General features: G+C 43.9%; 1 protein-coding gene across 4 annotated transcripts in view; it reads left to right on the forward strand.

The window, feature by feature from the left end:
- PDZD2 (PDZ domain containing 2) overlaps positions 1-12,686 on the forward strand; it is a 364,618-nt gene that overhangs the window by 126,835 nt on the left and 225,097 nt on the right. For all 4 annotated transcript variants that reach the window (XM_019450712.2, XM_019450714.2, XM_019450715.2 and 1 more), the window contains one exon: positions 6,243-7,079. In XM_019450712.2, coding sequence (XP_019306257.2) covers positions 6,604-7,079 — 476 coding nt within the window. In that variant the 5' untranslated portion in view covers positions 6,243-6,603. The remainder of the gene's footprint in view (positions 1-6,242; positions 7,080-12,686) is intronic.

The raw sequence follows: 12,686 nt of genomic DNA on the forward strand, positions 1-12,686 counted from the left end.
ATGTGTGGTCCCTCCCATCACTTCTGGATATAATTCCTTGTGACCAAACCCTGATACAACTCACATGCAATGCTGGAAAAGGTATAGAATAACTACAATAAAAACTTCCATTTATGAGAGGAGACATGGAAAACAGCAGTCACTGTCCATATGACCTAATCCTCATGAGCAAAACTAGCAAGGGTATAAACCCTCCCTCTTGTGACAGGAACTCCTGTTCATTGCCTCCATGGCCCTGGCCTCTCTTTGGAAGGTTATTCCTCATTCGTTGTCTTCCGTGGCCACTTCTGTGGTGGGTTTGGAAGGACACCCTTTCTGGGGGCTGTACACATTGCCTACTTCTTGTAGATGTGAGTTGCCCAGGGAAGGGAGAGCAAGAGTTATGAGATTGCTGTGGGGATTGAGCCATCCCAGGCTGTTACAAACCAGGGTTGGGGTTTTGGCAGTACGATTCCCCCACAACTTAGTAGGCTCTTGGTCAATTCCTGATGATTTGTTTTCTTTCATTTCTAGCATATGAGTTCTGTCCATCGCCCTAAATTTTAACTTAACATATACTACTTAATGTGTACTGCTGGAACAGTTGAAACAGTGGCTTCCAGTGAGTAATCACACCTTTCTCAAGACTTACAATCTCTGTCTGGTAGGGTACCACCCACCCCCTTCTGATCAAGCAGGTTTTCTCAGCACTACAAGGGTCCAGCATCTGAGCCTCTCTGGCAATGTAGAGTACGGGCTCAATGTCAAGAGTATGTTCCTTGGCAAAGTGACATTTCCTCCCATCTCACTTGCTGGCTGAGTTGAGGAGCTCTAGACTTTGCTGAGAGTGTCAAATCATCTACCCATATTCTAAAAGTTTCCTACCATCTTTAACACCATAGCCTCAGTCAACACACCAGTGACTTTCCAAGGTACAGCAGGTGGCACTTTAACCAAATGTTTTACATTAAATGGCTAGGGTCACTTTTCCAGTCTGTAAATATCCGGGTCCTTGGCATCTGCCCCCCTCCCTCCCTTTGTCATCCAATTCTATGTTTTAGATTCTTTTACTTCTAGTTCCTACACTTCTGGGTATCACAGTGTGTTATTTTGGGGGGAGTTAATTCAGCTCATTAGTTGGATTTTGAAAAATCCAAATAACAATGATTAAATAACATGGGGATTTATTTTTTTCATTTCTGTTATTCTCTTAAAGAATACTTAAAGAATCTCTTAAAGAAACACCATGTAACAATTTCTCCATACCTCCAAGAGAAGCTGGGATTTAGTTGAATATATCATGCCCACAAAGAAAAGGACGAGAGAATAGATATTAGGTAGAAAGCCACCCGCTTCTGACACAAGGTACCTATTTATGTGTTATATGAGGCCCATTGGCGGCAGGCATTACAGGGCAGAGTGCTAGCCTACATGACCAAATCCAGTGGATCTGGTTTCTAGTCCTGATTAGCCTCTCTGGTCCTTAATTAGCCTCTCTGATTTTGTCATTTATCTGAGTCTCTAAAAAGGAGATACTAACAATATATTCCTACAGTATTGTTTTCCAAATAAGTAAGGTAATCCATGGAAAGTGCTCATTTAGAAGAACGTCTGAGTGTGGTTATGCTCAGAAAACATTAGCCATTAGCCAGTGTGGGTAAAATGGTGTCACCGCCCTTGTTTTACGGAGAATGAGACAATGGGGAAGCCTCCAGCTCACTGGGGCCAATTCCCCCTCACTCCCTCTTTTGGAGCCACATCTACCCCCACACGTATCCCCAGGGAGCCCAGCAGGCTCTCACATCAGGGTCTTTGCACTTGCTGTCTCCTTAGCAGAGAACAGCCCTTGGCAGGTGATATTCTCTCACTCAATCCCTCACTTTATTTGGGTCTCTTCTCAGAGGGCCTTTCTTAATCTGCTCATACGTCCATCACTCAGTAAGCTCTGATTCTCTTCATAATATCAATCCCCATCTGACATTATAGTATTTTATGTTTACTAATTTGCCACCATCACAATACAGGCTTCATGGGGCTTTGTAGGAATGTTGTCTGTTTTGTTTAGGGCCCTGCATGGCATAGGCACTCAATGAACATCTGTTGAATGAACAGTAAATATTTAATCAACATTGGTTCACTTTTAAAATGTGAGCTTTTCCCAAAAGTAAAAAGAGGAATCCAGTCCAGAAGAAAAGAAGACTAAGGAACTTGGAACTTAGCAGATTCCAGAATAGGAAGACATCAAGAATTCAGGACAATTGCAAGAGGGAGTGAGTAAAGACAGCCCAGTATGAATCTTTGAAGCAAGGTCTGGGTAAAACTGAGGACCCTTTTCTGCATCCTGCCAGTTTCAGGATTTAGCTTATGGATTTCAGGTGACTCTGGGCTGAGACTTTAGGCAGATGATTGGTTTCATATAGTTTGGTGTTGACCCATCTTTTTCATTATTGTCCCCCTCTCCCCATCCTAGAGAAAAAAAATTATAACTCAAAATATTAAACACTAAGGAGTAAATTCTGCCGGATAGCTTTGAGCTTTGCAGGCAGGTACTAACCATTATAATATCTAAGATTTGTTGGCCCCCTCAACCCCGCACTACTTTTCACCCCCTTGTGGGGGCAGTTATTGCCCTGCTGTGCATGCATGATGTTGCTGAAAGAGGATCTTAGAAAGTTGGTAGATTCTAGAATTTTCTTTAAGCGTTTGTTTATTTTTGAGAGAGACAGAGACGGGGGGGGGGGGTGGGGAGGGCAGAGAGAAAGGGAGACAGAATCTGAGGCAGGTTCCAGCTGTCAGCACGGAGCCTGATGCGAGGCTTGAACTCACAAACTGTGAGATCATGACCTGAGCCAAAGTTGGACGCTTAACCAACTGCGCCACCCAGGCGCCCCAAAGTTGGTAGATTCTAAACACAGTATCAAAATCTGTTAAGAAGCATTCATTTTGAATTTTGAATGCTGAGGCTGTCAGCTTCAGGCTAGTCAAAATTAATTTAAATTATCATGGCTGTTTACTTTGAGATGGACTCTAATTAGAGAATTATATATGATAGAAAAAAAGTGAACTGGAACATGCAGTGGGCCTTCATGTCCACAGATTCTGCTCGCTGCTGAAATTGATCTTCGAGATGAGAAGCATTAAGACCTCTAGACAGATCCACCTCTGAGGGAGGTTGGTATTTGTAACTATTTGCAGGTTTCTGTTGTTCTGTATCTTCTCTGGGTCAATGTTTTGTTCCCGGGAATGTTTCATTGGATGTTGTGAAAGAACTACTCATTTCAAGTATTGCAAATTTGTATATCTTTTCTTATGCCCTGAGTCAATCTCAAATCATTGTAGTAGATTGGAATGCTCCTATTCCCCTTATTTATAGAAAATTCCATGAAAAGGAATTGATAGAATAGGGGGCTAGAAGGATTACTGGGAAATTCCCAATTATAGGTATGGAGTCAAAAACTTGTTCATATCCCATGAACACCAAAATAAGACTAAATATCCCCAAATAATTTTTCCTTTTATGAAAGCTCCTTCCCTGCCCCCACAACATTGACAGTCAGAGGGTGGGCTCCCAGCAGCCAGGATGATATCTCTTGACCCTAACCCCTTGCCCTTCACTGATAGACTACAGAGGGATACCTGCTCCATGTTGAACCAATCAGCTTTGCTCACCTCCAATGTATCAACAACTTTTGAGTTGCCAAGTGCAGGAAACAACTCAAGGTAAAGTTTATTTTCATTTAAAGGGGTTTGTTTAGTTTAGTTTTGCTTGACCTTTCCTTTTTTTTTTTTTTTTTTAAGTAGTTAAATTGTTAAAATGTAATTTATTGTAAGGATTGATATAGTCATTTGGATTGAAGAGGAAGGTAGCAATGCAGCTGTGTCCAGTATGTCTGAAACTAAGACCAGGAGTGCTGTGGGGAAACCAGAGTATTCTCTCACTGGTCTTACACCTCTGCCTTCTCCTGATCCATTTTATTTTATTTCTTGGTAGGATGGCTTTCTTTGCTACTTTGCTACTTTGTTCACAGCAGGTAGAACATTGCCATCCAGGGCCCCTAGTTAAAAAGTTAGAGTTACCTTCACACACTTAAGACTGGACTTTCTCTCTCTCTCTCTCTCTCTCTCTCTCTCTCTCTCTCTCTCAGTCCCAGTGTTCAGTTCTCAGGGGAAAACACTGGTCCAGCTTGCATGAGATCCCCAGTTCTGGACCCATCACCAGGGGCTGGGAGCTCATATTACATGAACATGGCTACCAGGATTGTACCTTTGCCAATTCTGTTACAAGGCTTGTCCTAGACTTATTACACACTGGTTTCCACGTATTTAGGCATCTCTCCTCTGGACTATGAATTCCTTCAGGGCAAAGAATTTGCCTTATTGATGGTATATATTCCCGGTGCCAAGTTCAAGGCCTGATTCTTACTGAATGAATACAAGTTGACAGCAGGAAAAAAAAAGGTCCTCTAGGCTTTTCTTCAATCAGACTTATTTAAAGAGCATCTTGCCCAAGATATTTACTCTGTTTTCATATGTATGGGACCACTTGAACTGTGACTAAGTCCCTGAATCATTGACCATTAAAACTGTAATTTAAAAGATATTTTAAAAATTGTTTTAAATGGTTGAGAGTCTTACACGGTAACAGGCACTGTGCTGGGGGAGGGAGGACACTGATGAATGAGACACTGTCACTGTGTTTGAGGACCTCTCTGTTGAGTTTGACAGACCTTGGAGATCACTTAGCTTAACTTTCTCATTTTACAGATGAGGAAATGGAGACTCATAACGATTGCTAGGCCTGATGGAAAATGTTTTGATTTATTCATAAGATTTTAATATGTCTGTGTGGAGTCACTTTGCAGTGAGAGGTGTTACTTATTTTGGCCAAAGGGAACATTCCGTTTTTGTACATTTATGGATTATCTTTTCTTTGATCTTGTGTTTCTTTTTTAATAGGCATGTGATTATGTAGATGATATTTGCTAAGCTTTTGATTTATTTGGAACCAATTAATAGCTGGCACTCAAGTTCTTTGGGAGCTCAAACCTTGCTATATTGGAAATTTCTTTATGGTTACTGAGTAATAAGGTCATGTATTATTGACATGGCTTCTGACACTTCTCCCATTTATTATTATTCCTTGTTAAATCACTTCCTGAGAAGGCTAGAAAATGTTTTCCATCTTAGATGGCATAGTTTATATTGACTTTCTCTGGATGAAAGTGAAATTCAGAGAAGAGAGTGAAAAGGATCATTTTTCTGCATTTACAAAGGATGGAGGTGAAAGTTTTCTTTGGGGGAGAAGGAGAATTGGCAGTGGACTTCAATTAGCTTTTCGTTGTGGGAACATACTGTGTGCCAGGCCCTGTGCAGAATTTGGTGGGGGCAGGATAGCTGCCAGCTCTCGCAGGGGAGACATGCCTACTGCCGCTGGCCATGCGGGCTTTGGGGGAAGATGCATCATTGCTCTAAGCTGTGTGTTCAAGGGCAAGCCAAGGAGAGGCCAAGTCTCAGAAGCATGGAGAAATATTTCTCTGTAGGAGATAGCTTTGGGTTTGGCCTAAGAGTAGGTCAGTTCCAATAGTTTACCAAAGGAAGGGGAGCAGCTAAGAGCTGTAGGATGATTAGGGACATGGATCCCTGTGAGGCTACATGAGGAAGATGGAATGAGGCCCAGGCTTAGGAAGGGCATTGTCCTAAGACCAAGCCTGAATCTCTCTGTGCTGTTGATTGGCCCTTTCTCTTCTTGGCATCATTGTCAGTCCTGGAATGGAGAGCCTTCCTGGATATGCAGCTGGGCTGATCAAGGCAAATGGACATAGACTTTAACATCCTAAGAATGTAAGCTCTTAAATATATCCAGAACCCCTCCAACAGCCTTCCAGAAAATCTTGTCACATAGCTTCCTTGTTGGATATGAGTTTGATGGGGGCTGTACTGGAAAAAGTCATCTTATTTCCCTGATGATCAGGAAAACTTCCTGGAGAAGGTCAGTGTTCCAGAAGTTTCTGTCTGGGGGAAGGGGGTGTGTGTGTGTGTGTGTGTGTGTGTGTGTGTGTGTGTGTGTGTATCTGTGTGTCTATCTCTCTATCAGTCTGTCTGTATATATATACATGGTGGAAGGATCTTAGCTGGGGAATGAGGAGAGGATTAGGTTCCTGCCTGAAAAAGCAAACATGGTTCTTTCGTAATACAGGAGGTCATGTGTTCTGTCTCAGAGGGCTCATTGTTGTGACTGAAATTTTTGTTTTTTCCTCTTCCAGGCATAAATGAGTCCAGGTGAGGTCATGCTGTGGCTGCTGGAAGAATACCCCATTTCCACGTTATCTGCATGGGCTCTGCTGTGAAAGGAACCAAACAAGAACTTGTTAGACGCTTCCTTCTCTCGGTGAGCACTCCAGGCACAGCAATTGTTCCACTGTTATTCTAATTGTGTCCTGTCCTCCTCTTGCCAAAGCCAACAGCCCAGTCTCAAGTAGGCATCCTTTAGGCTCATCTGCCACCTTGAATATGAACACAGGCCAAGCTGATGACAGCCAGGGTTCCCAAGGGACATGGGGCCCTGCCCGGTCCAGTCCCCAGAAGCAGGTCTTCTCATGATGTTGGTGTCTGGGAGTGAGCACCATGCCCATCACCCAGGACAATGCCATGCTGCACCTGCCCCTCCTCTACCAGTGGCTGCAGAACAGCGTGAGGGAGGGCGGGGATGGCCCAGAGCAGCGGCTCTGCCAGGCAGCCATCCAGAAGCTGCAGGAGTACATCCAACTGAACTTTACTGTGGATGAGAGTGTGGTCCCACCTGACCACAGCCCCCCAGGGATGGAGATCTGTACTGTGTACCTCACCAAGGAGCTGGGGGACACAGAGACTGTGGGCCTCAGTTTTGGGAACATCCCTGTTTTCGGGGACTATGGAGAAAAGCGCAGAGGGGGCAAGAAGAGGAAAACCCACCAGGGCCCTGTACTGGACGTTGGCTGCATCTGGGTGACAGAGCTGAGGAAGAACAGCCCGGCAGGGAAGAGTGGGAAGGTCCGACTGCGGGATGAGATCCTCTCCCTGAATGGGCAGCTGATGGTCGGAGTTGATGTCAGTGGGGCCAGGTGAGTAGGGGAGTGCTGGTTGGCACAGGGGCTGGACGGGGGACCCCTGTGGCTCATGTATGTCTGGTGCTCCAACCTGCACTGCAACGGGTTTGAGTCCTACTCTGGTAAGCCAATGGCATTTATCTTAGAAAGGGAAAATACACTAAATTGAAGTACTGTGGTATTTATATGTTTCTTTTATGCTTCATTCTGTCTTAGAGGACTTAGAGTATTTCCTTTTTTCCTGAAACCTAGGAATACTACATGACACAAGAGTATGAGAAATGTCACATTGAGTTAGATCATCTCCTCCACTCAACCAACATCTCCCCTCCAGTTGGAGCATTAAAGGTTGGGTCCTGGATGTATTTCCATCTGCCTGTCTCATATCACCTTAGTCACAAACAAACAGTCCAGAATCCCCTTGAGATGCTTAGAAGTATCTTTGGACAACCAGCCACCCCTGCCCTCAGTCCCAGTTTCCCCATCCTGAAAGATCCATTTGGATCTCATCTGAATGAGCATATTTCCATTTTTCACCTGTGTGGCCACCCATCATCTCAGTAAGTTATGACCGGACTGTTGGTTTCCCAGATGAATCAGAGTCCAAGACCACCCTCAACCTCAGTGATTTACTAGAAGGACTCAAAGGACTCAGAAAAACTCAGGGTTACAGTTTATTATAGTGAAAGGATACAGATTAAAACCAGTAACCGTAAAAGGTACACAGCGTGGGATCCAGGAGAGAGAACAGGTGCAAACTCAGTTGTTGCTCCCAGTAGAGTTGTACAGGTGGGCTCAGTTCTTCAGGCAATGGTGTGTGACAACGTCTACGGAGTATTGTCAACCAGGGCAGCTCATGGGAGCCTTGGTATCAGGGTTTTTTGGGGGGTCAGCTGGCATGGAGTGCCTGTGTAGCTGACCTTAGTTACTCAGTGTCCAGTCCTTCCAGAGTTCAAACTAATGCCACATGGCCCAATGCCCGTGCCATAGATTACATTATTAGTATGGCCCAAGACCCAAAGTATACAAAGACACTCTCATCAAGCAGAATATTCCAGGGTCTTAGAAATTACCTCCCAGGGGTTAGTCAAGAACCAATCTTTTCCTTGGAATATACAGAGGTTGAATACACCACACTTGCTGTGTTAACCCTTTACTGTACACCAAGGTTTTAGTAATAACTAAATATGGAAGAGAAAAGAAAAGTTTGAAGATATTCTGAGATGCATAACTTTTGTGGAGCCTTCAGAGGCTCCTGTGAGGAGAGCTCCTATGTCCCAAGAGAAGAGAATCATGGAGAGAGGGTCACTTTGAGAATCATGGTGACCTTTCACTGAGGGAGATCTCTAACCCAAGGAGACCCTGAAGGGAAGAAGCCAGAGCAGAATTACCTTAAGCTTAATTTTCTCCTTCCTTTCAGTCTCCTACCAGAGCTTTCCATTGGCAGAAACCAGGCAGAAGTCAGTGGCAAGGGACCCATTGAGAGGGTCCATATGTGTCAACCTGAGGCAGAAGCCAGGGTAGAGAATGGTGGAGAGTGGACATGGAGGGGCAACGAGAAGTCATTGGGCACATATATATAGTGTGGCCCAAGTTTAAAATGATCTAGTGCATGGAAAAAACATAGCACAGGGCTGGCTGGCAAGTATGAGTACTTACTCAGTAGACTCTCACCAGTATTTTCTTTGGGTTGCCTATCTGACTGAAGAGATGTTCTTGGCTAATGGCTGGGTCCTCAACTAGCAATTACTTTCACTTTCAAGGAGGAATGTTGAAGAGAAATGATTCTATTTAAAGTTAGAAATTGTTCTTAGAAAAGAAAAAGGACTGACCACCATGGTATTCATTGGTGTTGAGAATATGACTCCAGTCCCTGGTGGCTGGGTCCTTGAGGTTAGAAGTAAGGATCGGCATGGAGCTTGATGGTAGCCCTCCCAGAGCTGTACCTGAGAGCCCCCACCATTTACAACTATCTTCTGTGAGGGGAGCTGATTTGAATGCAGAGGCAGAAGGAAGAGCAGGAAGGGGACATCCAGTGGGAGAGCATAATGGTCAACAGCTCCAGTTCCCAACTAGTGCTGCCTCCTCAGACTCCCACACTTACAAACTGATTGACCTTGAAAAATCATCCCTCTTAGTCTTGGATTCCCAGTGACATGGAAATGATAACACTATTGATCGTTGATCCAATGACTAAATGATGCAATAATGCATATAGAGGGTTTAGTACTATGTCTAATCCATAGTGCTCAGTAAAATATTAACATCATAATGACTGTTCTACATGGAGCATGTTTAGAAAGACTGGGAATTTATTATCTAAGAGGTTGCTGGAGTCTTTAGGATTTGGAGAAGTTTATTCCATATGGGATAAATTTTCTCATGTGTGTTCAGGAAGCTCTTCCCATTGCCTGCTTAAGGTTGTAGACTTTTTAAGAGGCCAAGTTTACTGTACCAGGCTCTGAAAGTATATCTAACCCTGAAATGAAAATGCTTTCCAGCTACCAAAGGAGGATTCTTTGGTGATTTTAATTTATTCCTTGAGTCATAGGATGATGCCCATTTTTTTTTTCCAAAGAAAGAAGATACAGAAGAATAGAAAGGTGATAGGACCAGGGTCATGACAGAAAGTGGGACACGAAACTAGACTCCTTAATGGAGGTTTCAAGGAGGGGCAAGTATGGTATGATGGAGGAGGCAGTGAACTTAGTCTGGGATTCTGGATTTTCTCCATAGGTCTTCTAGCAACTAGCTTTGAGACCTTGGGTAAGTGTGTAGGGATGGTGGGGGTGGTGGTGGTGGGGAGGTTAGCCAAAGCGGCCTATGCTAACATATTAGGAGTGAATCTCTGAAACATTTCATTTGATCCACCTGAGCTAGTTTTATCATTCTAGAAGCTTACAGAAGTGAAGCAGTGTTCCCATGATGTCATGGTGATAATTGGCACAGCTGAGACTCAGTCTTTCCCTTCTGACTCCCATTTGGGAGTGGTACCTGTTCCAGGGCACCATTCCACTTCTGTGTGGTCAGGAAGAGATTATTTGGATGGATGTGGTCGCTTGGCATCTGGACTGAAATAGCTAAGGCTGAGGAGCTTGGAGGATGGAAAAAGGAGAACATGTTGAGGAACAGGTCTCTGGGATTGCTAATTGTTATGCTTGGGTGTTCTCAAATGTACCTGGGATTTGTTCTAATCAAGTATGATAAGACATGCAGACAGGGAAATGACTGTCATAAAGGAAGATGTTGACACTCCCAGATCTCTAGAAACAGGGGATCAACACACCATGCAGGGTTACATAGAGAAACACCAGTGTTATTCAGGAGGCAGAGGGAGAAGAGGAGAGAATATGGCCTGAAACTTTATTGGGATTTTCAAGGGAGGTTTGGGTGAGGGATGGCAGCTACTCTGAGCAATCTTAGGATTTGGTAGCTTGAATAACTGCAGCAGGATCTGCGATATAGGATGGTCTCTAGTTGTCCAATACGTGGCATGGGGTGACTTATGGGCAATACTGTCTTGATGTATGAGAGTTTAACAAAGGAGATGGTTGGGGTGTGAACTCTGGATTGGTTGATTTGTATATCAAAGGCACACTCTCAGGGGAGTTTGCTATTTCTAGGAATTGGCTAACCTTGGAAGGGTCAGTCTCTCTGGGATCAAGGCCCGAAATGCCAGAGCATCAAGAATACAGAAAATAAGGAAACAATAGTCAACGCACTGGGCTTCTGGAAATTTTCCACAGCTGAGGAAGTAAATCTTCCAAACATAACTTTTTCAATAGTGCACAGTCATGACCCTGAAATTCCTTTCTCTGATGGTACAGTCATGTGTATATGCTGGACAATGAAGGGCCAGGAGAGGGAAGACCTACCCAGAAGCCACTGAGATGTAGAGGTGATAGAAGGAAAAGGCCAGGATCCACTGATGGGTCTTCAAGAGAAGTGTGAAAGTGAATCAAGTAATGAAGGAGGACTCCTAGAGTCCCAGTGGGACTCCTAGAGCCCAGCACTGGGCTCCCAGTGCTCATAACAACCAAGAAGTTAACAAGACAAGAGGAGACTATCTTGATTTTCTAAGGCTCACTCCCTAGTTCTCTGGCGTAATTATCAGAAGTGTTGTTGATTGAGCAGTTGCTACCATAGTGGACATTCTCCCACCTTATTTAATCTAAAGCTGTGATGAGAAACCTTGATGACAGAGGCCACGTAACTTGCCCAAGGTCACCTAAATAAGAGGCAGAACCAGATTTGGACTTGGGTCTATCTTCCACCAGTCTGTGCTCCTAAGTCCTATGCTGTACTACTTCACATCTGCCCCAGAGTTATATGTTGGTTTTTGCATTGTGGTCTGGTAATTTCATGGATGGTTTTCAGCTTCACAGAATACCTCCTCAGTGTAATGGTAGACACCAGGGAAGAAAATGACTAGAACACCATAAGGCTTCCACTTAACCAAACTGATAAGGAAAACAGAAGCCCCCCCCCCCCCCCAACTCCATCTTAAAAAAGGAAACCCAATTTTAATGTAGAATCCTTTTGCCACACTTATATCTAGCCAGAACTTCAGGACTAGAAGCACTTTGAGATTAAGTATCAAGGAACTTAAAGTGTTTTGAATGTTCTTGAGATGCTCCTTCACTCTGTAACTGGCCAACAGTTTCCTTCAACACTAAATTTTTCCACATACCTATGTAGGCTTTGTCCTAAAAAGTGGTGAATACAAATTAGGGTTTTGTTGAGACCCCAGTGTAACTCTGCAAACAGCTCCCTCAACTGTATACCCCTCTTATTCATAAGCATAAGATTTCAGGTGTCCCCATATGAACATCACACTCACCCCGCCAAGATGATACATTGGTTGTCCATACTCTTGCTTGGAATTTTCATATGAGGCACTCTTTTGGGCAATCCATTCTTCTCCTTCTCTTGAGTTTGGTTTCGAATTCAACACTACCTTAGATGATGTTATGGTTTGAACTGTGTCTTCCAGCCACCGCCTCCTTCCACCGCCTGCCACTACCAAATTCATATTTTGAAGCCTTAAACCCCCAATACCTCAGAATGTGGCCTAATTTGGAAATAGTGCCATTGCAGATGTAATTAGTTAAGATGAGGTCATGCTGGAGTAGAGTGGGCCCCTAATCCAAAAGGACCAGTGTCCTACAGCAAATTTGGACACAGACATGCACACAGAGAGAACACTAAGTAAAGATTGTAGTTATGCTGCCACAAACCAAGGAACTATCAGAAGCCAGGAGAGAAAGGTCTGGAACAGATCCTGCCTTAGTACCTCAGAGGGAGCCCGGCTCTGCCAGCACTTGATCTCAAACTTTTAGACTTCAGAACTATAAGACAAATTTCTGTTGCTTAAACCATTTGGGTTGTGGTTCTTTATTATGGCAGCCCTAGCAAATGAATACGTTTGCTATTTTGACCCTGTCACACCACTGGCTAGGCAATTATTCAAGCGATTTCCTCCCTGACAAGACTTACTGGGGAAACTACAGAGCATGGTGGATGTGTTTGGAAGAAGACACTGTGAAAATTGTGGGTGTGTTAAGTGTGGGAGGAGCAGGTGCAAAATGTGGAAGATGAGGTCATGGTTTACTTATTTAAAAA

This window comes from Panthera pardus, unplaced genomic scaffold (genome assembly GCF_024362965.1).
Source record: "Panthera pardus isolate Hobbes unplaced genomic scaffold, ASM2436296v1 HiC_scaffold_2, whole genome shotgun sequence".
NCBI lineage: Eukaryota > Metazoa > Chordata > Mammalia > Carnivora > Felidae > Panthera > Panthera pardus.